The sequence below is a fragment of the Cornus florida genome, unplaced genomic scaffold, assembly GCF_030987335.1.
Source record: "Cornus florida cultivar Cherokee Brave unplaced genomic scaffold, ASM3098733v1 CherokeeBrave_3.0.0_Hap2_Chr06, whole genome shotgun sequence".
NCBI lineage: Eukaryota > Viridiplantae > Streptophyta > Magnoliopsida > Cornales > Cornaceae > Cornus > Cornus florida.
The window spans coordinates 82625907-82643963 of record NW_026775576.1 but is presented as its reverse complement, the minus strand read 5'-3'; the positions used below and the strand labels follow the sequence as shown (position 1 = coordinate 82643963).

At 34.9% G+C, this 18057-nt stretch overlaps 2 protein-coding genes across 10 annotated transcripts; both read right to left on the bottom strand.

Moving 5' to 3' along the window:
- Positions 1-792: 792 nt before the first annotated feature.
- LOC132312376 (transcription termination factor MTERF9, chloroplastic-like) lies at positions 793-4972 on the bottom strand. Its single transcript, XM_059810725.1, has one exon. It carries the CDS (start codon positions 4241-4243, stop codon positions 3050-3052), a length of 1194 nt encoding a protein of 397 aa, XP_059666708.1. The 5' UTR covers positions 4244-4972; the 3' UTR covers positions 793-3049.
- Positions 4973-8520: 3548 nt separating this feature from the next.
- On the bottom strand, positions 8521-17800 carry LOC132312375 (transcription termination factor MTERF9, chloroplastic-like). 9 transcript variants are annotated; one of them, XM_059810724.1, is made up of 7 exons: positions 17384-17799; positions 15854-17306; positions 10123-11482; positions 9543-9694; positions 9014-9289; positions 8874-8935; positions 8521-8799 (listed from the first exon to the last, which is right to left on the bottom strand). In XM_059810724.1, exon 2 carries the CDS (start codon positions 17062-17064, stop codon positions 15871-15873), a length of 1194 nt encoding a protein of 397 aa, XP_059666707.1. In that variant the 5' UTR covers positions 17065-17306; positions 17384-17799; the 3' UTR covers positions 8521-8799; positions 8874-8935; positions 9014-9289; positions 9543-9694; positions 10123-11482; positions 15854-15870. The 9 variants fall into 9 exon arrangements, 8 of the variants coding, with proteins under 8 accessions (XP_059666707.1, XP_059666701.1, XP_059666702.1 ...); XM_059810718.1 differs by having other exon boundaries at positions 9093-9289; XM_059810719.1 differs by having other exon boundaries at positions 8521-8935; positions 9093-9289; positions 10123-11488; positions 17384-17800.
- Between the last annotated feature and the right edge of the window lie 257 nt (positions 17801-18057).

Sequence of the window (18057 nt, the reverse complement as noted above, 5' to 3'; positions counted from 1 at the left end):
ACAGAGAGTTATGACCTTTTTAGTGTGGACTGCTCCAAATTCCTTTGAAAACGAAAGGGGGCAAATGTGTGAAATCTTCATCCTTATGTTCTGGACCTTGTGTCATGGGTTTAAATGACCCGTATGACATGTGTTGACACTTTTTAGACTTATTTAGAGTTATATGATTTATTATCACACCTTAGTTGGCCGTTTTACTCTTGGGTCAGGTTCGGGTATGGACTCGGTTAGCGATTCGGACCCATGGGTTCTGGTCGTTACAAAACTAATAATTTCAGGGGGGCATTATATAAAAAATTTTATATATATACCTATAAAATATAAAAAAAAAAAAAGTTCTATATGTATAATGGGCGGGGCCAGGCTAGAGGGGGCAAGTGCCCCCGGGCATACACTGGCTCCATCCCTATGTTCAAACCCCTCCCCGCCTTCAAATGAGACGAACACGGCCTAGTTTGCATTCGAGGCAAACTTTATTCCATATATAAGTATGTGTGAGTTTTCTTACAAGCAATCAACTGTTCAATGTATTCTCTAAATTGCAACAGTTATCACTAGGTCAACAAATCTGTCGGAAAAAATAATGTACCAGGAATCACAAAGCTGTGTGGTTGCTTGATTACGTAAACCAATTGATATTCAATGTCTTATAAGTTCGAGCTGGTAACTGCTATTGATCTTAATATAAAGTATTTCGATCAAAATTATGCAAGTCCAAAAAAATTTACTTAAAAAAAATGTTGAAACAAAATTGTCCATGATCTAGATTTTCTCCTCACTTTTTATATAATAGGTAATTGTTTCAGCGTAGTCCCAGAGTGATGTAAGACAGACTCGAGATCATCTTTGGCATTATTTTGCAAAAAATAACCACGATTAAACTCGAGCTCCAAAATATACATCAAGTAAATAAATATCATGACCTAGGAGAACCACTTTACAAAAAAGAAAACTGCAGCCATATTTAATTACTCAGCTCCTGTACAAGCTCTCGAATACCTGCATGCATAACACCTGAAAGAACAAATGATGAAACACACACGCACGCACACATATATGTTTATCAGCAAGCTAGGCAAGAGATCTAAATGAGCTTCATAAAACTTTCACCAAGACGAAAAGAGGAACATCCTGCCAAATTTCCATTTATATCACAGAACCACCTCTTTTTTTGGCAGAGGATATACCTCATTCAAAATCCTCCTCGATGTGAGAAACATGCATAAATTGCATCCAAGTTTCTTTGCTCAATAAAATAAGTACGAAAAGTGTCAATATTTCATCACTATCTCCATTAGATAGCAACTAGAAATGCAATTCAATCAAATTATTGTAAGAATCCATTAGTCACTTACAGTGCAGGGTGCCAGTTTAGAAAATTAGAATATGAAAGCATACCAGAAAGCAACCGATCAAGAAAGTCCCCCCACCTCAGTATCACAATAATATTTTTCTCCACAGTTTATGAACTAAACTTGCATGTCTTTTACCGGTATCACACACACACACAAAACAAACTAGCTTTGCATGTTGCAGAGGGAACATGTTAGCTCATGGGTAACACAGCTACAACTTCCTCACAGTCGCAACACAATCCCCCAACCTTTTGTTTACAGCTCTTGTGATACTTGGTCCAATCCAACAAGTGCCCAATTATTCAGGAGAACAATGCTCATAGTTCACTCTGGAGTTGGTACCATCAAGAAGTAAATTCTATGAGTCCAGTTTACATTTGCTGAACCACTTAGATATCACTTATGCATAAATTTACAAGTCAAGACAGCATAACTTAATTTAAGGTCAGTTACCATAGCGAAAACTAGTCGAAAACAACTTCACTAAGCAAGCTGTATTTTCTCTTTCATCCAGTAATCAATTATTTGCTGAAAAAAAAGTCAAATTAATCATCATTTCAACTACAACCCCTGTAGGATTTAAAGTATAATGACAAACAATCTCTTTTTTGTTTCTTATGCCAAGAATGTGAACTCTGAATTCACACTAAAGTATTATAAAAGCCTCCCTTTCTTTCAGACAAAGAGTAGCTTGCGATAGTGAAAATTCTAGCCAATTAATTGACAATCAGAATATTACAGAACTTTCACAATCAATACAGCTGAGGCAAAAAGGTTCATCACTTCCCCAGTCACCAGTTCAAGATGCAGATTCAATTGATTAACCTTTAGATAATTTGCGTGCCTCATTTCTTCGGATTAAAGCAATTGATGGATCAATTTTAGCCTTTTGGCATAACTAGAGTGATTGGTTAGAAAAAAGTGTGATAACACAAAGAAATAGCAAAAGAAACCCGCCCACACACATAACAATCTGATCCTCATAATTTAGACCACGAATCTGCCAGGCCAAGTATTATCATCTTACTAATTGTCTATCTGATAAGCATTATAGATTGCCTGAGCAGCCAAAAAGCATATGTAAAATGAATAGACATCTATCTGCTTTGAAAAAACATAATCCTTATACATTGCCTGAGCAGCCAAAAAGCATATGTAAAAAGAATAGACATCTATCAGTTTTTCAAACCCTTAATGACTAAATTATTCAAAATTAATAGTTATTTTTTATCTTCATCTTTCTATTGAATAGAAGCTACTTTTCTTTTCTAATCATTCTCTCTCATTTTTCTGAAAAAGAGGGGGAAAAAAGAAAAGAAAAAAGGTGAGTAAGCTGATAGCGCAGGAATAGAATCCACTCAACCCAGGTCTATACAATGTCAATACTCAGTCCAAGGAACGCCATCTTGTGGCACACTTTTGCATGTGCAAAGAGAGAAATTTCAAAGGAAATAACAAAAGAAAACACATGAAGGTAGATATTCAAGTAATAAATCTGTATTATGCAACGCAAGAATTAATATTAATCCCGAAAAATTATAAGGGATTACAAAAAGAATGAGAGAAAAAAAAAAAAAAAAAAAAAAAAATTGTTCAAGTGTATGCAAATTGCTCCTAGTCCTAAAACTAAAGAATATGGTAACAGAAAAATAAATCTGCAAAAAGTTTCTTAGCACCTGGAAGCCCATAGATGTTCAGAAAGGGAATCCTTTGGGCAAGTTCCTCTTTGAAGTTTTTGCTAACCGCTCTACACCTTTTACATTTGTGTAATACTCCATCAATTCACTTGCAACATCCTTAGGGTGACATTTAATAAATGTCTTAATAAACAAATTCTCTGTCATTCTCAATGCCCTCAACATTGCAGGTCCTTTAATTTGTGGAACAAGACCCAAATCTTGGATTATACCCCCGAGAAGAAATCGGGGCTTCAACACAGCCTCCAAATTAGAGAATATCAGAAATGGATAATCAAGGACCGTACTAGCAGGTAGCTTCATTGTCCCCAGTACAAAAGTCATGTTCCTCTGAACCTTGTCAACGGATAAGGTCAACAGCAGAGGCGAGCGTCCGAAAAGACCCAAAACCTTATCTTCTGAAAACCCAAATTTCTCAAAGAATGCCACCTTCTCACGAATTGTCTCAAGGCGTGAGATTGCAATGAGGGTGACCACGTATTTGTACATTTTGGAATCCTTAGAGAGGCCAGTCTTCTGTATGTAATACATCTTTTCATCAGTGAATGATGATCGAGGAATTAATGTGGGACGAGACAGAAGCATGGGAATCAAGTCCTTTCTGCTAACACCCATTCTCTCGTATGCGGCAATGGTGGGTTTGATCAAATTATGGAAGTCGTAGGTGAGGAGGGAAGGGTTGCGTGTAATGGCTTTGAGAAGCATTTGCCTTGACCCAAACAAGGTTTGGAGATATTCCAGGCGCTCATCGAAGCAATGATTGATGCGGCGAGTAAAGAAGCGGCGGCAACAATTGATGATTTTGACAAGGTCAGAAGCTGTGAGGCCTAACTTGCTAAGTATGCTGAGCTTAGATTGTAGCTTTGTGACATCAGCACCACGTAAAGAAGGCCGCAGAAGAAAAATCTTTGATATATCAGTTTCACTACAACCCCATCTCCTAAAAACATCAATGGAGTCCTTAGGGTGGTCTCCTATATCTTCCAAAACATTGCAGTTCTGGTTGTTTTCTAGGGTTCCAGTTAATGGGGGAACCATTGCGGTTGTGGTATATGCCGCACTGGTCCACCATAAATTGGGTTTTGCAAATGGGGTTTTGATATGGGAAGCATTGAAGGGCAAGGAGACAAATTTCCGAGGGACAGAGAATAGGAAGCCGAGTTGGATTAAAGCATTGAATTTAGCTTTCATATTATTATGATGTTCACTGTTGAATCACTTTGATTTAAGTATCCTAAGAACTTTCAACAATATCTAAGACCACCATAAAAATTGAACAAATTGGGCAAATCTTGGATTAAGGTTGGTTCTTTGAGAACAGAGTGACAGTCTCAACTGACTAAGCATCAAGATTCAGAACTTACTCAGCATTAAACAGTACTATACAATTGATGCATATACCGTTAAAAGGATTGTCTTCAATCAAACTGTATTTTAGCTCCAAGTTTATTAATCGACTTTGCACTTAACAAGCAGGCTAAATCTAGATATTAAACAATTATACAGTGGCCAAAATTGGAGAGGGAAAGAGTTCGAAGAGAGAGAAATTAAGGGGGACACCTGAACTTGCCCTTATTGCCGCTGAGGATCGAGTGAGGAAGCAAAGAATCGCAGCCAATAAAAATAATGAACACAAGTAGATCACCAACTTAGGGTTGCTTGACCACCGGAGCAACGGCGGTCGTGGTGATTCCAGTGGGGGCCGTCGTTCTCATGTTATTCGACCTCGTCGCGCGCGCTCTCTCTCTCTCTCTCTCCCCATATATATATATATATATATAGATATGGTGAAGTGCAAAAAAAAAAAAAAAAATTAATAATAATAATAATAAGGGTAAAGTATGACCGCACTCTTGAGGTTTTGGTAAAACGACACTACAATGAAATTTACCTATTTTGTATACAAAGACGCCCCTAAAAGTTTAAAAATAGACAAAGAGATTCCTAAAGGTTCAAAAATAGACAAAGATACTCCTTTTACATGATAAATTGACCAAATTACCCTTTGACCATTTAGGATACTTTTTTAACTTTACAATTTAATAAATTATATTTAATTATTACTTCTTTTCTTTTTCTTTTTTATTTTTAAATTAAGATGCTTAATTCTTTCATCTAAAAAAAATTAAACCAATGTCTTTTCCTTAAAAATAAAAAATATGGTACCAGTATAACTTTATGCATCTTAAATTATATATCAAATATTATGCATTTCCCAACCTAAAAGGGAAAAATAATAATAATAAAACAAAGGGAAAAAAATAATAAAACAAAGGGGAGAAAAAAAAAAAAAAAACAAAGGCATGCATAAAGTTAAGATGCATAAAGTTATACTGGTACCTATTTTCTTTTATATTGGGAAATGCATAATATTTTTTATATAATTTAATATGCATAAAGTTATACTGATACCATATTTTTTATTTTTAAGGAAAAGAAATTGGTTTAATTTTTTTAGATGACATAATTAAATATCTTAATTTAAAAATAAAAAAGAAAAAGAAAATAAGTACTAACAAAATATAATTTATTTGAAATATATGAACTGAATCAAAAAAATCATTTTAAATGTTTACATTTTTGTAGAAGTTGGGACATTTATAAAGTAAAAAGAAAAAAAAGTGAACATTATTATAAAGTTTTTTTTTTTTTTACTTTTTTTATGCATAAATTATTCATGAGGGTAGATTGGTCCAATTTAATAAATTGTAAAGTTAAAAAAGTCTCATAAACGGTTAAAGGGTAATTTAGTTAATTTTTCATGTAAAGAGGTGTTTTTGTCCAAAAAACAGGTAAGTTTCCTCTGAGTGTTCTTTTGCCAAACCTCATGGGGTGTGGTTGTACTTTACCCTAATAATAATAATAATAATGTTGTGTTACGAAGGAAAGAAAATATAGGTGTGGTGAGAAAATAGGAAAAAATTGATAAATTTTTTTTATTCGGTAAATATGATACAAGGAAAGAAAATAGAATATGATGGATGACTTATTCTTTATTATTTACAAATTTTTAATTCCTTAAAAAATAGGCAAAAGAGAGGAGGGAAGACATGTGAATTATTATAATATTATCCGAAATTATACAAGTTTTAAATTTTTTTTAAATTTTTTATTTAGTGAATGCAAGATTTAAATTAGAGTACTACCTCCATCAATAATATTATAAATATTATTGATTTTATAATGATAAAAATAATTAAATTCACTTTTACCGAACATAATAAATTATAATATGAAGGAAATACACAATCTCTCATTTTCTCTCTTCTAACTAATTTTTATCCATCCCAGATTTTTTAGATTGAATTTGGGGATTGGAATTTTTCACATATGTCTCTTCCGAAACTTGAACTCCTGACTTTCCTTTGAAAAGTAAGAGGCTGATACCGATAGGCCACTGAGCCGTTGGTATACATTATTTTAATATATATATATATAAATCTCACGGATCGAATTGGATCGAATTTTTAACAGTCCAATATGTGAGTTACGAATTCGATTTTTTTTTAATCAGTCACCGATCCGTGGGTGTAGTAATCCAATTCGATCCGCACGGATCAGATCGGATTCACGAATTATTTGTTCACCCCTAAACCCAACCACTACAAGATTACGTTCGCTAATACCCTTTCTTATTGAATTACACTTATTATATTTTTCTTCATAAAATAAATTATGAATTTTTTTTTTTACTATTTTAATGACATATTTTTCATCAAATTTGAATAATTTTATCTTAATTCTTGAAATAAATTGTTTTGATAAAATCTTAAATAGAAAAAATTTATAAAAAAAATTACATAATTTTTTAACATTTCATGTATATACTGCATGAAAAATGTATTTTTTACTTAAGCAATTTCTCATTTTTTATTAATATATTGTATGATCAGGAGTAAAGAAGTTTTATCTGAGTAGAACGAATTTCCTTTTAAATAGTAAGGTTTTAATAATAAGTTAATCAGTTAATCATTTTTTTTTTATTTTTAAAATGGCTAAATTTGGTGGAAGTTAAAACTCTGTCTTCTTATTTTTTTCCATTGGTTATGATAAATTGACATAAATAATAAAATTAAGGTAAATAGTGTAATTAATATTTAGTTAAGAAAATGATAATAAAGATAATTTAATAAGAATGGATAAATTGTCTTTTGTGATGGATATATCCATAGTTACTACCAATCATTATTTTAAGCAATCATTATTTTAAAGGTTTTTTTTTTTTTTTTTTTTTTTTTTGCCTATTTAGCCGACATATGAACAACAACTACTAAATAGACCAAGGTTGTCCCTAAATTGCACTTTTTATATAGAGCATAAAGTTTTGTCCTTAAATTGCAGTCGGGGGAAACCATTTGATATTGGGTGGGCTAATGCAATGAAAACTAGCGTTGAGGTTTATTCTTAATCTTATGAAACTATTTTCTTAATTAGAGATTCTGAATTACACTGGCGTATCAAGTGTAAATGATTCAAGATCATCAAATAATTTCTCTATTTGCTCAAAAGAAAGTTTGTTGAATAAAAACTTTAGGTATTTGCAAAAATGCATCTTTCTTGATGCAGTATTATTATTAATTTTTTTGTATGAAATGTTTTGATAATTTTTTTTTTTTTTTTTTAAGAAACTCAGGCATATAAAATAAAATTTCCGCATTCTCAAAAGGGGCAAATTGCGTAAGACTCTTCACCACATTAAATTTTTTGGCACAATATTTCCATAAAAATTTTTTATAGCAAAATACACCTTGACCTCTATATTTCACCTTTATTACAGCTACATATCCTCTCACATTTACATAATTGCACTGTCACCACTATCAGATACCTTCTTAGCTTAGGGAGAAAATTGGCTATTTTACTCTCCTTACTGAATATAGTGGTTTATTATTCGTATTTTATCATTTTGATTTTACAACTTCTCAAATTACAATGTGCTTTTATTTCAATGAAAAAGAAAAGGGCAAGTCTTCATTTCATTCACATGATAGTATTATTTGTGCTTAGACCAACCCTAAAGCTTACTCTCAGAGGATTAATCCTAGAACAACCCTGTGCTTTCAATCCTGTACGAACCCCAACACTGTGCTTTCAATCCTATACGAATCCTATATGAACCCAAATCTTTCAAAGAAGACAGAAGAGATTTGAAGTTTTAAGCAGAACTCGATGCAACAAGTTCTTGCCAAAAACCACGTTCGAAATCATGGTTTGGACAAAGTAAGAACATGCAAGACTTAGAAAAGAAGAGGAGTGGCAAAAGCAATAGTAGCATTGAGCATGGTGGCATTGGAAAGGGAGATGGTGTCGACGAACAGCAAGATTATGTGGGAGAGAGATAGCAAACGGGCGTACTCTTGATGGCTCTCTTGTGGATGTGTCTTAGAGCTTAGGACTGAAATAGGCATAAGTCCTAACATTATTTCCCTTGCTCTACAGAAATTATTACATAATCCGGGATCATGTGATCCTAACCAATAAGAAGATGACCCTACAGAAATTATTACAATTCAATTCAGACTCGAGATAGACTTAATCTTTAGCATTATTTTGCAAAAAAAAATAACCACAATTAAACTCAAGCAAGTGTGCTCAGTGGACCGTGCTCCACAATTTACACCAAGAAAATAAACATCATGACCTAGAAGAACCACTTTACAAATCCACTATGGGAGCACAGTCTTTAGGCTCCTGCCTCAACATAAGATACCGGGTAGGGCAGTTCGTACCATTTTGAGAAGAAATCCCTGAAAAGCATCAATCAAGCATTTTTCGAGAAAAGGTAAGAGAACTCCAGCCATAAATAATTACTTATACTCACTATCATTCCTAATAATATCTACAGCTTCTGTACAAGCTCTTGAATACTTGCATGTATAACACCTGAAAGAACAAAAAAAATAAAAATTGTTTATCAGCAAGCTAGGCCAGAGATCTATCCGAGCTTCATAAAACACTAACCAAGACGAAAAGAGGAACACCCAGTCAAAATTCCATTACATCACGGAACCTCGACCTTTTTTTGAGGCAGAGGATATACCACTCAAGCTAATGTTTGCTGGTTCGTCATTCAAACTCCTCCTCGATGTGAGAAATGTGCATAAATTGCATCTAAGTTGGTTTGCTCCATAAAATAAGTACGAAGAGTGGCAATATTTCATCACTATCTCCATTAGATAGCAAGTAGCAATGCACTTCAATCACTTTATTGTAAGAATCCATAAGTCGTCTCTTACACTGCAGGGTGCCAGTTTAGAAAATTAGAAAGAAAAAAAAAAAAAAAAAAACAAAGAAGAGAGAAGAATTGAGTTTCGGTAAAGATCTGCTGTTTCTGATAAAATGATAACTTTACCCTATTCAAACCCAACTAAGGTTTGCCAGCTCTTAAAAATGTAGGTAGGAAACAAATGCATGGTCTAACACACAATCCACAAAACCTTCAGTGAAGGTTCTGAATCCAATCAGGAAAATTGAACACTTCTTTATTCACCTGTTTTTTGTATTATTCTGGGTCTATCCCTGTTTATCAACTTTGTTCTGCATTCTGTCATGTCAACTAGGTACTTTAATTCCTTTCGTACATCTACTCATCTTTTGGACTAAATTTTACCACAGGGTCTTAAGCCCCTTTACTCTCAAAACCTGTAAGAAAGCAAAACAAATCAGAAACTGAGCAACAAGGTCAATCACAGCAATACCAGAAAGCAACTGATTAAGACAGTTTAAATAGACCGTGTAAACACAACTTCAATAGCGCACGAATAGAACCCAGGTCTATGCAATGTCAATACTCAGTCCAAGGAACGCCTTCTTGTGGCACACATTTGCATGTGCAAAGAGAGAAATTTCAAAGGAAATAGCAAAAGAATGCACACGAAGGTAGAAATCCATGGAATAAATCTACATTATGCAACGCAAGAATTTATATTAATTCCGAAAATTTGGAAGGGATTACAAAAAGAAGAGACAAATACAAAAATATTGTTCAGGTGTATGCAAACTGCTTCTAGTCCTGAAACTAAAGGATATGGTAAGGAACAGCAATAATTCTTGAAAAAGTTTCTGAGCACCTGGAAGCCAGAGATGGTCAGAAAGGGAATCCTTCATGCAAGTTCCTCTATGAAGTTTCTGCTAACCGCTTGACACCTTTTACATTTGTGTAATACTCCATCAATTCACTTGCAACATCCTTCAGGTGACATTCAATAAATGCCTTAACAAACCGCTTCTCTTTCATCCTCAATGCCCTCAACATTGCAGGTCCTTTAATTTGTTGAACAAGACCCATTTCCTGTATCTTCCTCGCGAGAAGAAACCGGGACCTTAATACAGCCTCCAAATTCAACAACAGCAGAAATAAATGACCAAGGACCGTACTAGCAGGTAGCTTCATTGTGCCCAATACAAAAGTCATGTTCCTCTGAACCTTGTCAATGGATAAGGTCAAAACCAGAGGTGAGCGTCTGAAAAGACCCAAGACCTCATCTTATGAAAACCCAAACTTCTCAAAGTATGCCACCTTCTCACGAATCGTCTCTAGGCCTGAGATTGCAATGAGGGTGACCACGTATTTGTACATTTTGGAATCCTTAGAAAGCCCAGTCTTCTGTATGTAATACAACTTTTCATCCATGAATGATGATCGAGGAATTAAGGTGGGACGAGACAGAAGCATGGGAATCAAGTCCTTTCTGCTAACACCCATTCTCTCGTATGTGGCAATGATGGGTTTGATCAAATTATGGAAGTCATAGTGAGAAGGGAAGGGTTGCGTGTAATAGCTTTGAGAGCATTTCCCTCGACCCAAACAAAGCTTGGAGATATTCCAGGCGCTCATTGAAGCAGTGATTGATGCGGCGACTAAGTAAGCGGGGGGCGACAATTGATGATTTTGACAAGGTCAGAAGCCGAGAGGCCCAACTTGCCAAGTATGCTGAGCTTGGATTGTAGATTTGTGAGATTATAGGAATGTAAAGAAGGCAGCCGAAGAAAAATCTTTGATAAATCAGTTTCACTACAACCCCATCTCCTAAAAACATCCATGGAGTCCTTAGGATGGTCTCCTATATCTTCCAAAGCATTGTGGTTGTGGTTGTCTTCTAGGGTTCCAGTTAATGGGGGAACCATTGCGGTTGTGGTAAAAGCCGCACTGGTCCGCCATAAATTGGGTTTTGCAAATGGGGTTTTGATATGGGATGCATTGAAGGGCAAGGAGACAAATTTCTGAGGGACATAGAATAGGAAGCCGAGTTGGATTTAGCTTTCATATTATGATATTCACTGTTGAATCACTATCAGTAGCCTATCAACTTCAACAATATCTAAGACCACCTGGAACAAATTGGGTCTTGAGAGCAAAGTGGCAACAACAAGGGTTAATTAACGCCATTTCACTTTCTTGTTTTCACTCCGAAAAGCAAAATTATGTTTCTGTTTCTTGCGACAGCAAAAATAAAAAATGTTTCACATTAGTGAATGCAGCCATAGTGATCCGAAACATGTTTGATAACGTAAATTTTAAGCAAAAACATGAAACACGTGTTTAGTAACACCAATGCGTTGGAAGAATTTTGAAAACAAAACACTAAAAAACATGTTTGGTAACTCAAAGTGATGCCAAAAAATTGGAAGCAAAAATTAAAAAAAAAACATATTTGGTTATTACTGCTTCTAATTTGTTTTGATTTTTATAATTTATTTTTCCTATTTAATTATCTAGATTAAAAGTCATCATTTTCTAACGACTCTTAAAAAAATTTAGCATTATTTTCCATGAATTAACTACAATTAAACTCAAGCAAGTGTGCTCCACAATTTACATCAAGTAAACAAAAATTCATAACTAGAAGAACCACATTCCAGAAAAAGAAAATTTCAGCCATAAATAATTACTGATGTTCTTGATCATTCATATAATCTATACTCCTTTTGTAAAAGCTCTTGAATTGCATGTATAACACTTGAAAGGACAAGTTCTGAAAAATATATACAAAAAATGTGTTGATCTAGGCCAGAGATCTAACTGGGCTTCACAAAAGTTTCACCATACAAGAAAAGAGTAACATCCAGCCAAATTTCCATTGCATCATTGAAACACCATCGTCCACCAATAGGTAAGAAGTAAGAACATACATACACTCACTCTGTCCCAATTAAACCACCAAATCTCAACTACAATTCAAATGCAAGGTCTAACACAATCCACAAAAACCTTCTATGAAGATTCCGAGTCCTATCAGCAAAATTGAACACTTCTTTATTCACCTATTTTTTTTATTATTATTATTTTGGATCCATCCCTCTTGTATCCCCTTTGTTCTATATTCCCTCACGTCAACTGGATACCTTACATACTTTTACTCTCAAAAGCTGTAAGCAAGCAAAGCAAATCGGAAACTGAGCAACAAGGTCAATCACAAGAAGACCAGAAAGTAACTGAGCAACATGGCCTTCTAAATGATCTTCTTGTTACTGGAGATGGCAGATATTTTCTGAAGACCCCCACCTCAGTATCACAATGATATTTTCCTCCACGGTTTGTCCTAGGGACATGTTGACCTGCCTAAGAAATAAACTTGCATGTTCCAGAGGGCACATGTTAGCTCATGGGTAACACAGCTAGAACTTCCCTACAGTGGCAACACAATCCAAGACCATCAAAATGAGTTCTGGAAAATAAAGTATCAGAAGATTAACAAGGACAATTAACATTTGGTTAACAGCTCTTGTGATACTTGGTCCAAACAAAGGCACCAGACAGCATGGCGGTCCAATCCAACAATTAGACAATTATCCAGGAGAACATGCTCATAGTTCACTCCGGAGTTAGTACCATCAAGAAGTAAATTCTCTAAGTTTGTCGAAGCACTTAGATATCACTTATGCATAAATGTACAAGTCAATACACCATAGTTTAATTTAAGGTAAGCAATCATGGCAAAAACTAGTCAAAAACAACTTGACTAAGCAAACTTTTTTTTTTCTCTTTCGTCCATTAATCAATTATTTGCTGAAAAGAAGTCAAATTAACAATCATTTCAACTACAACCCCTGTAGGATTTAAAGCATAATGCCAAACATTCTCTTTTTTTGTTTCTTAATTATTGACATATATAGTGGTCTGGAAAGAATAACAAGAAACGGGAAGAGAAAAAATAAAAAAACACACACACTATTCTGCCAAGAATGTGAACTCTGCATTCACACCAATTTATTTAACTAATTAAAAATATAAAAGCCTTCCCTTCTTTCAGATAAACGATAGCTCGCAATATTGAAAAGCTAGCAAATTAATTGACAACCGGAATCAATTCAAAACTTTGACACTTACTACACCTGAGGTAAAAAGGTTCTTCACTTCCTACAGTCACTAGTTCAAGATGCAGATTCAATTTCTTAATTTATAGATAATTTCCGTGCCTCGTTTCTTCTGATTAAAGCAATTGATTTTATCAATTTTAGCCTTTTTGGCATGACTAGAGTGTCTGGTTCGAAAAAAAAAAAAATGGGTTTTTCATTTTTTTTATTTTTTATTTAAGTAAAGTGTATTAGAGAAGCCCTCAAATGGGGAGCGCGCTTATGTACAACTTTAAGAAGACAAAACTTTTAAGCTCTCAAACTATTCACAAAGTCAACTATATCCTCCATGTACAGCAGTGCCCTTTAACCCAAAAAAAATAAGTTAATCAATATGGAATATTTAAGTGCCCAAATAGAAGGTTCGTCCCTTCAAAACAAAAACTGTGACAGGCAAGAATTATAAGTGCCCAAATAGGAGCTTTGTCCCCTTCAAAACAAAAACTGTGTCAGGCAAGAATTATCATCTTACTAATTGTCCATCTGAGTGACTGCTTGAGCCGCCAAAAAGCATGTGTAAAGTGAAGACATCCATCTATTTTGTATCAAAAAAATCCTTAATGACCAAATTATTCAAAACCAAGAGTTATTTTTATCTTTATCTTTCTATTGAGTAGAAGCTACTTCTCTCTTCTAAACAGACTTTCTCATTTTGCCAAAAAAGAGAGGAAAAAAAAAGTGAGTAAGCTGATACGCAGGAATAGATCCCAGGTCTATGCAGTGTCAATAAGGGGTGACAAATTTTGACACAACCCGCCAACACAACTCGAGCATGACACCAGATAAGCGGGTTTGGGTTGACCTTAAATGGGTTCGGGTCATAAACGGGTTAACACGATTAACCCATTTACTTAATCGTGTCGTGTTAAGGTTGAGGGGTTCAACCCGTGTGACTCGTTTATACCTGTTTAACTCAACGTGTCATAATCGTGAATATGACATGTTAATCTATTACCTGATTAGACCCAATTACCATGGACAGTTAAGTCATTTCAATATAAACCTTGATTACGTTTTATGATTTTTACTTAAACATTTGTATTATATCTACTTGACTATGGATTGTTTGATATTTTTCTTCTTACTTTGAATATTTGGGTTGATTGTGACTTATATTTTTTCTAGTATTTATTGTTTGATTGAATATTAAATGTTTCAATTTGATAAACAGGTCATTAAACACGTTAACACGTGCAACCCGTTTAATAAACAGGTCAGGTTAGTAGTGAGAGTCCTTGACACGATTATTAAACGGATCGTGTTTGGGTTTACCTGTTCAGTAGAATACCCTTAGATCGGCACTACACGATTATGACACGCGAACACAAATTGTCACCCCTAGGTCACTCAATACTTAGTCCTTGACAAACAAGCAAATGCAGAAAGAAAAAAAGAAAAAAAAAAGCGGTGCTAAATGGCAGGAGTTAATTCTAGTACATATGTCCGAGGAACGCCTTCTTGTGGCACACTTTTGTTAGGATTTGTGTGTGCCCTACAAAGTCAATGATTCTAATTTGACATTTAGATTAAATAATATTTTGATTTATTCATCTTCATACAATTTGGTGAATTCTTGTATGAGTAGTACAACAGCTAAACTAGGTGTCCATTAATTATGACAGCATGATTCATGTGTACATGAAAGTAGACCTGTGCATAGGAGATATGAATCATTGGTAGTTATAATTATTAATTGTTCGTATGCAATGAATAGAATTGGGTATTTTAATTCTACAAGCGTAACACATTGGTTTGCACTTAGTGGAATGGCTTATCTCATTCATTTGGATGGAAGATTCAGAACCTAATGTGTTGGTATGTGGGGCACACTGAACGGATCGGCAATAAGTATAAAATTACTTGAGCCATCATGAGTAATATTCCATATCAGCTACTAAAGTAAACAGCCTCTTAATCCTAAAAGATTTATGAACGGTACAATATAGTAGTAATATTTATTTTGATTTACTTGAGTGACCTACGGGTCAACACACTTGGGTATTTAGGGTAACGTATTATTGTAAGACTATGGAACATACTTTTCACAATGGAATCTATGGGGTATTAATATTTTGGTTTGGTTTGGTTTGTTTGATCACAGAAAAATCACAATTATATTTAATAAATAGTTTTGTATTTATTTATTTATTAAAAAAATATTTTATTGAAAAAAATGTATGTGATCAAACCGGTTTACAAACCTAGATAGCCAAAATATGGATTAATTAGTATATTGGATTAATGGTATTATTCATTGGTTCGAAATTCATGGACTAAATCTGCATTATGCAGCGCAAGAATTAATATTAATTCCAAAAACAATGGAATGAATTATAAAAAGAAGAGATAAACGAAAATATTGTTCTGGTGTATGCAAACTGCTCCTAAAAACTAAAGGATATGGTAAGGAACAGCAAAATAATTCTGCAAAAAGTTTCTGAGCACCTGGAAGCCAAAGATGTTTAGAAAGGGAATCCTTTGATCAAGTTCCTCTTTGAAGTTTCTGCTAGCCGCTTGACATCTTTTACATTTGTGTAATACTCCATCAATTCACTTGCAACATCCTTCGAGTGACATTCAATAAATGCCTCAACAAACCGATTCTCTTTCATACTCACTGGCCCTAATATGGGACATCCTTTAAATTGTGGAACAAGACCCATATCCTTTATCTTCCTTGCGAGAAGAACCCGGGGCTTTAACACAGTCTCCAAATTAGAGTACAGCAGAGATGGAAAACCAATGACTGTACTAGCAGGTAGCTTCATTGTGCCCAATACAAAAGTCATGTTCCTCTGAACCTTGTCAATGGATAACGTCAACACCATAGGTGCGCGTCTTAAAAGACCCCAAACCTCATCTTCTGAAAACCCACACTTCTCAAAGTTTGCCACCTTCTCACGAATCGTCTCAAGGCGTGAGATTGCAATGAGAGTGACCACGTATTTGTACATTTTGGAATCCTTAGAGAGCCCAATCTTCTGTATGTAGTACATCTTTTCATCAGTGAATGACGATCGAGAAATTAATGTGGGACGAGACAGAAGCATGGGAATCAAATCATTTCTGCTAACACCCATTCTCTCGTATGTGGCAATGATGGGCTTGATCGTATTATGGAAGTCATAGACGAGGAGGGAAGGGTTGCGTGTAATGGCTTTGAGAAGAATTTTCTTCGACCCAAACAATGCTTGGAGATATTCCAGGCGCTCATCGAAGCAGTGATTGATGCAGCAATTAAGGAAGCGGGGGCGACAATTGATGATTTTGACAAGGTCAGAAGCCGAGAGGCCCAACTTGCCAAGTATGCTGAGCTTGGATTGTAGATCTGTGAGATCAGTGGCACGTAAAGTAGGCCGCCGAAGAAAAATCTTTGATATATCAGTTTCACTACAACCCCATCTCCTAAAAACATCAATGGAGTCCTTAGGGCGGTCTCCTGTATCTTCCAAAGCATTGCGGCTGTGGTTGTCTTCTAGGGTTCCAGTTGAAGGGGAAACCATTGTGGTTGTGGTGAATGCCGCACCGGTCCACCATAAATTGGGTTTTGCAAATGGGGTTTTGATATGGGAAGCATTGAAGGGCAAGGAGACAAATTTCTGAGGGATGGAGAAGGTGAAGCAGAGTTGGATTAAAGCATTGAATTTAGCTTTCATATTATGATGTTCACTGTTGAATCACTACGATTCAAGTATCCTATCAAATTTCTAACAAAATCTAAGACCACCTGGAACAAATTGGGTCTTGAGAACAAAGTGACAGTCTCAACTGAGTAAGCATCAAGATTCAGAACTTACTGACCATTAAACAGTACCCTACAATTAATGGATGGTCTAGAATCAAACTGTATCAATGAAAACCAAACTTTTAGCTCCAAGTTTATTAATCAACTTTGCATCTGAACAAGCAGATAAATTTAGCTATTAAACAATTATACAGTGAAGAAAGAGTTGGAAGAGAGAGAAAGGGACAGACCTGAACGTGCCCTTATTGCCGCTGAGGAAGCAAAGAATCGCAGCCAATAAAAACAATGAAGCAGAGCACCAACTTAGGGTTTCTTAATCGCGGTTATTTCCAGTGGCGGCCGTTGTTCGTCTCTCTCACTCTATACTACATCTTTCTTGATGCAAGTAATTATTATTTCTTTTTCCGAAAACCTTTTATTTACTTATTTATTTATTTATTTTTACTCTATGGTAAAGCCTTCCTTTCTTTCTGATAAAGAGTAGCTTGCGATAGTGAAAATTCTAGCCAATTGGTATATTTTCAGAACTTTCATACCTAAAACAGCTGAGGCAAAGCTAGTTCGAGATGCAGATTCAATTGCTTTTGAAATCCACTTCTGGGAAGCTAGCGAGGGATTTAAGTGATATATGTTGCCATCGCAATTTTGACCATACAATTTATAACATGCAAAACCCTGTACATCATTCATGTGCATTGATGTATATAGAATGTTTATACATCATTATAACTGTATAAGCCAAGAGGTGTGGTAGTTGTAAACTAAACAGACGTCTTGTATGACCATAATGTCATGTTAGACTGATACTGGAAATGTGCGATAGATGGAACAATGTTTGTAAATCAAAAGAATTACAAATAGGCACATCCAATAATGATGAGATATTATTTTGTCTATAACTAAC

Excerpts from the sequence above, each read along its gene's own strand:
- LOC132312375 (XM_059810719.1), bottom strand. The coding sequence starts at position 17,064 with ATGAAAGCTAAATTCAATGCTTTAATCCAACTCTGCTTCACCTTCTCC.
- LOC132312376 (XM_059810725.1), bottom strand. The coding sequence starts at position 4,243 with ATGAAAGCTAAATTCAATGCTTTAATCCAACTCGGCTTCCTATTCTCT.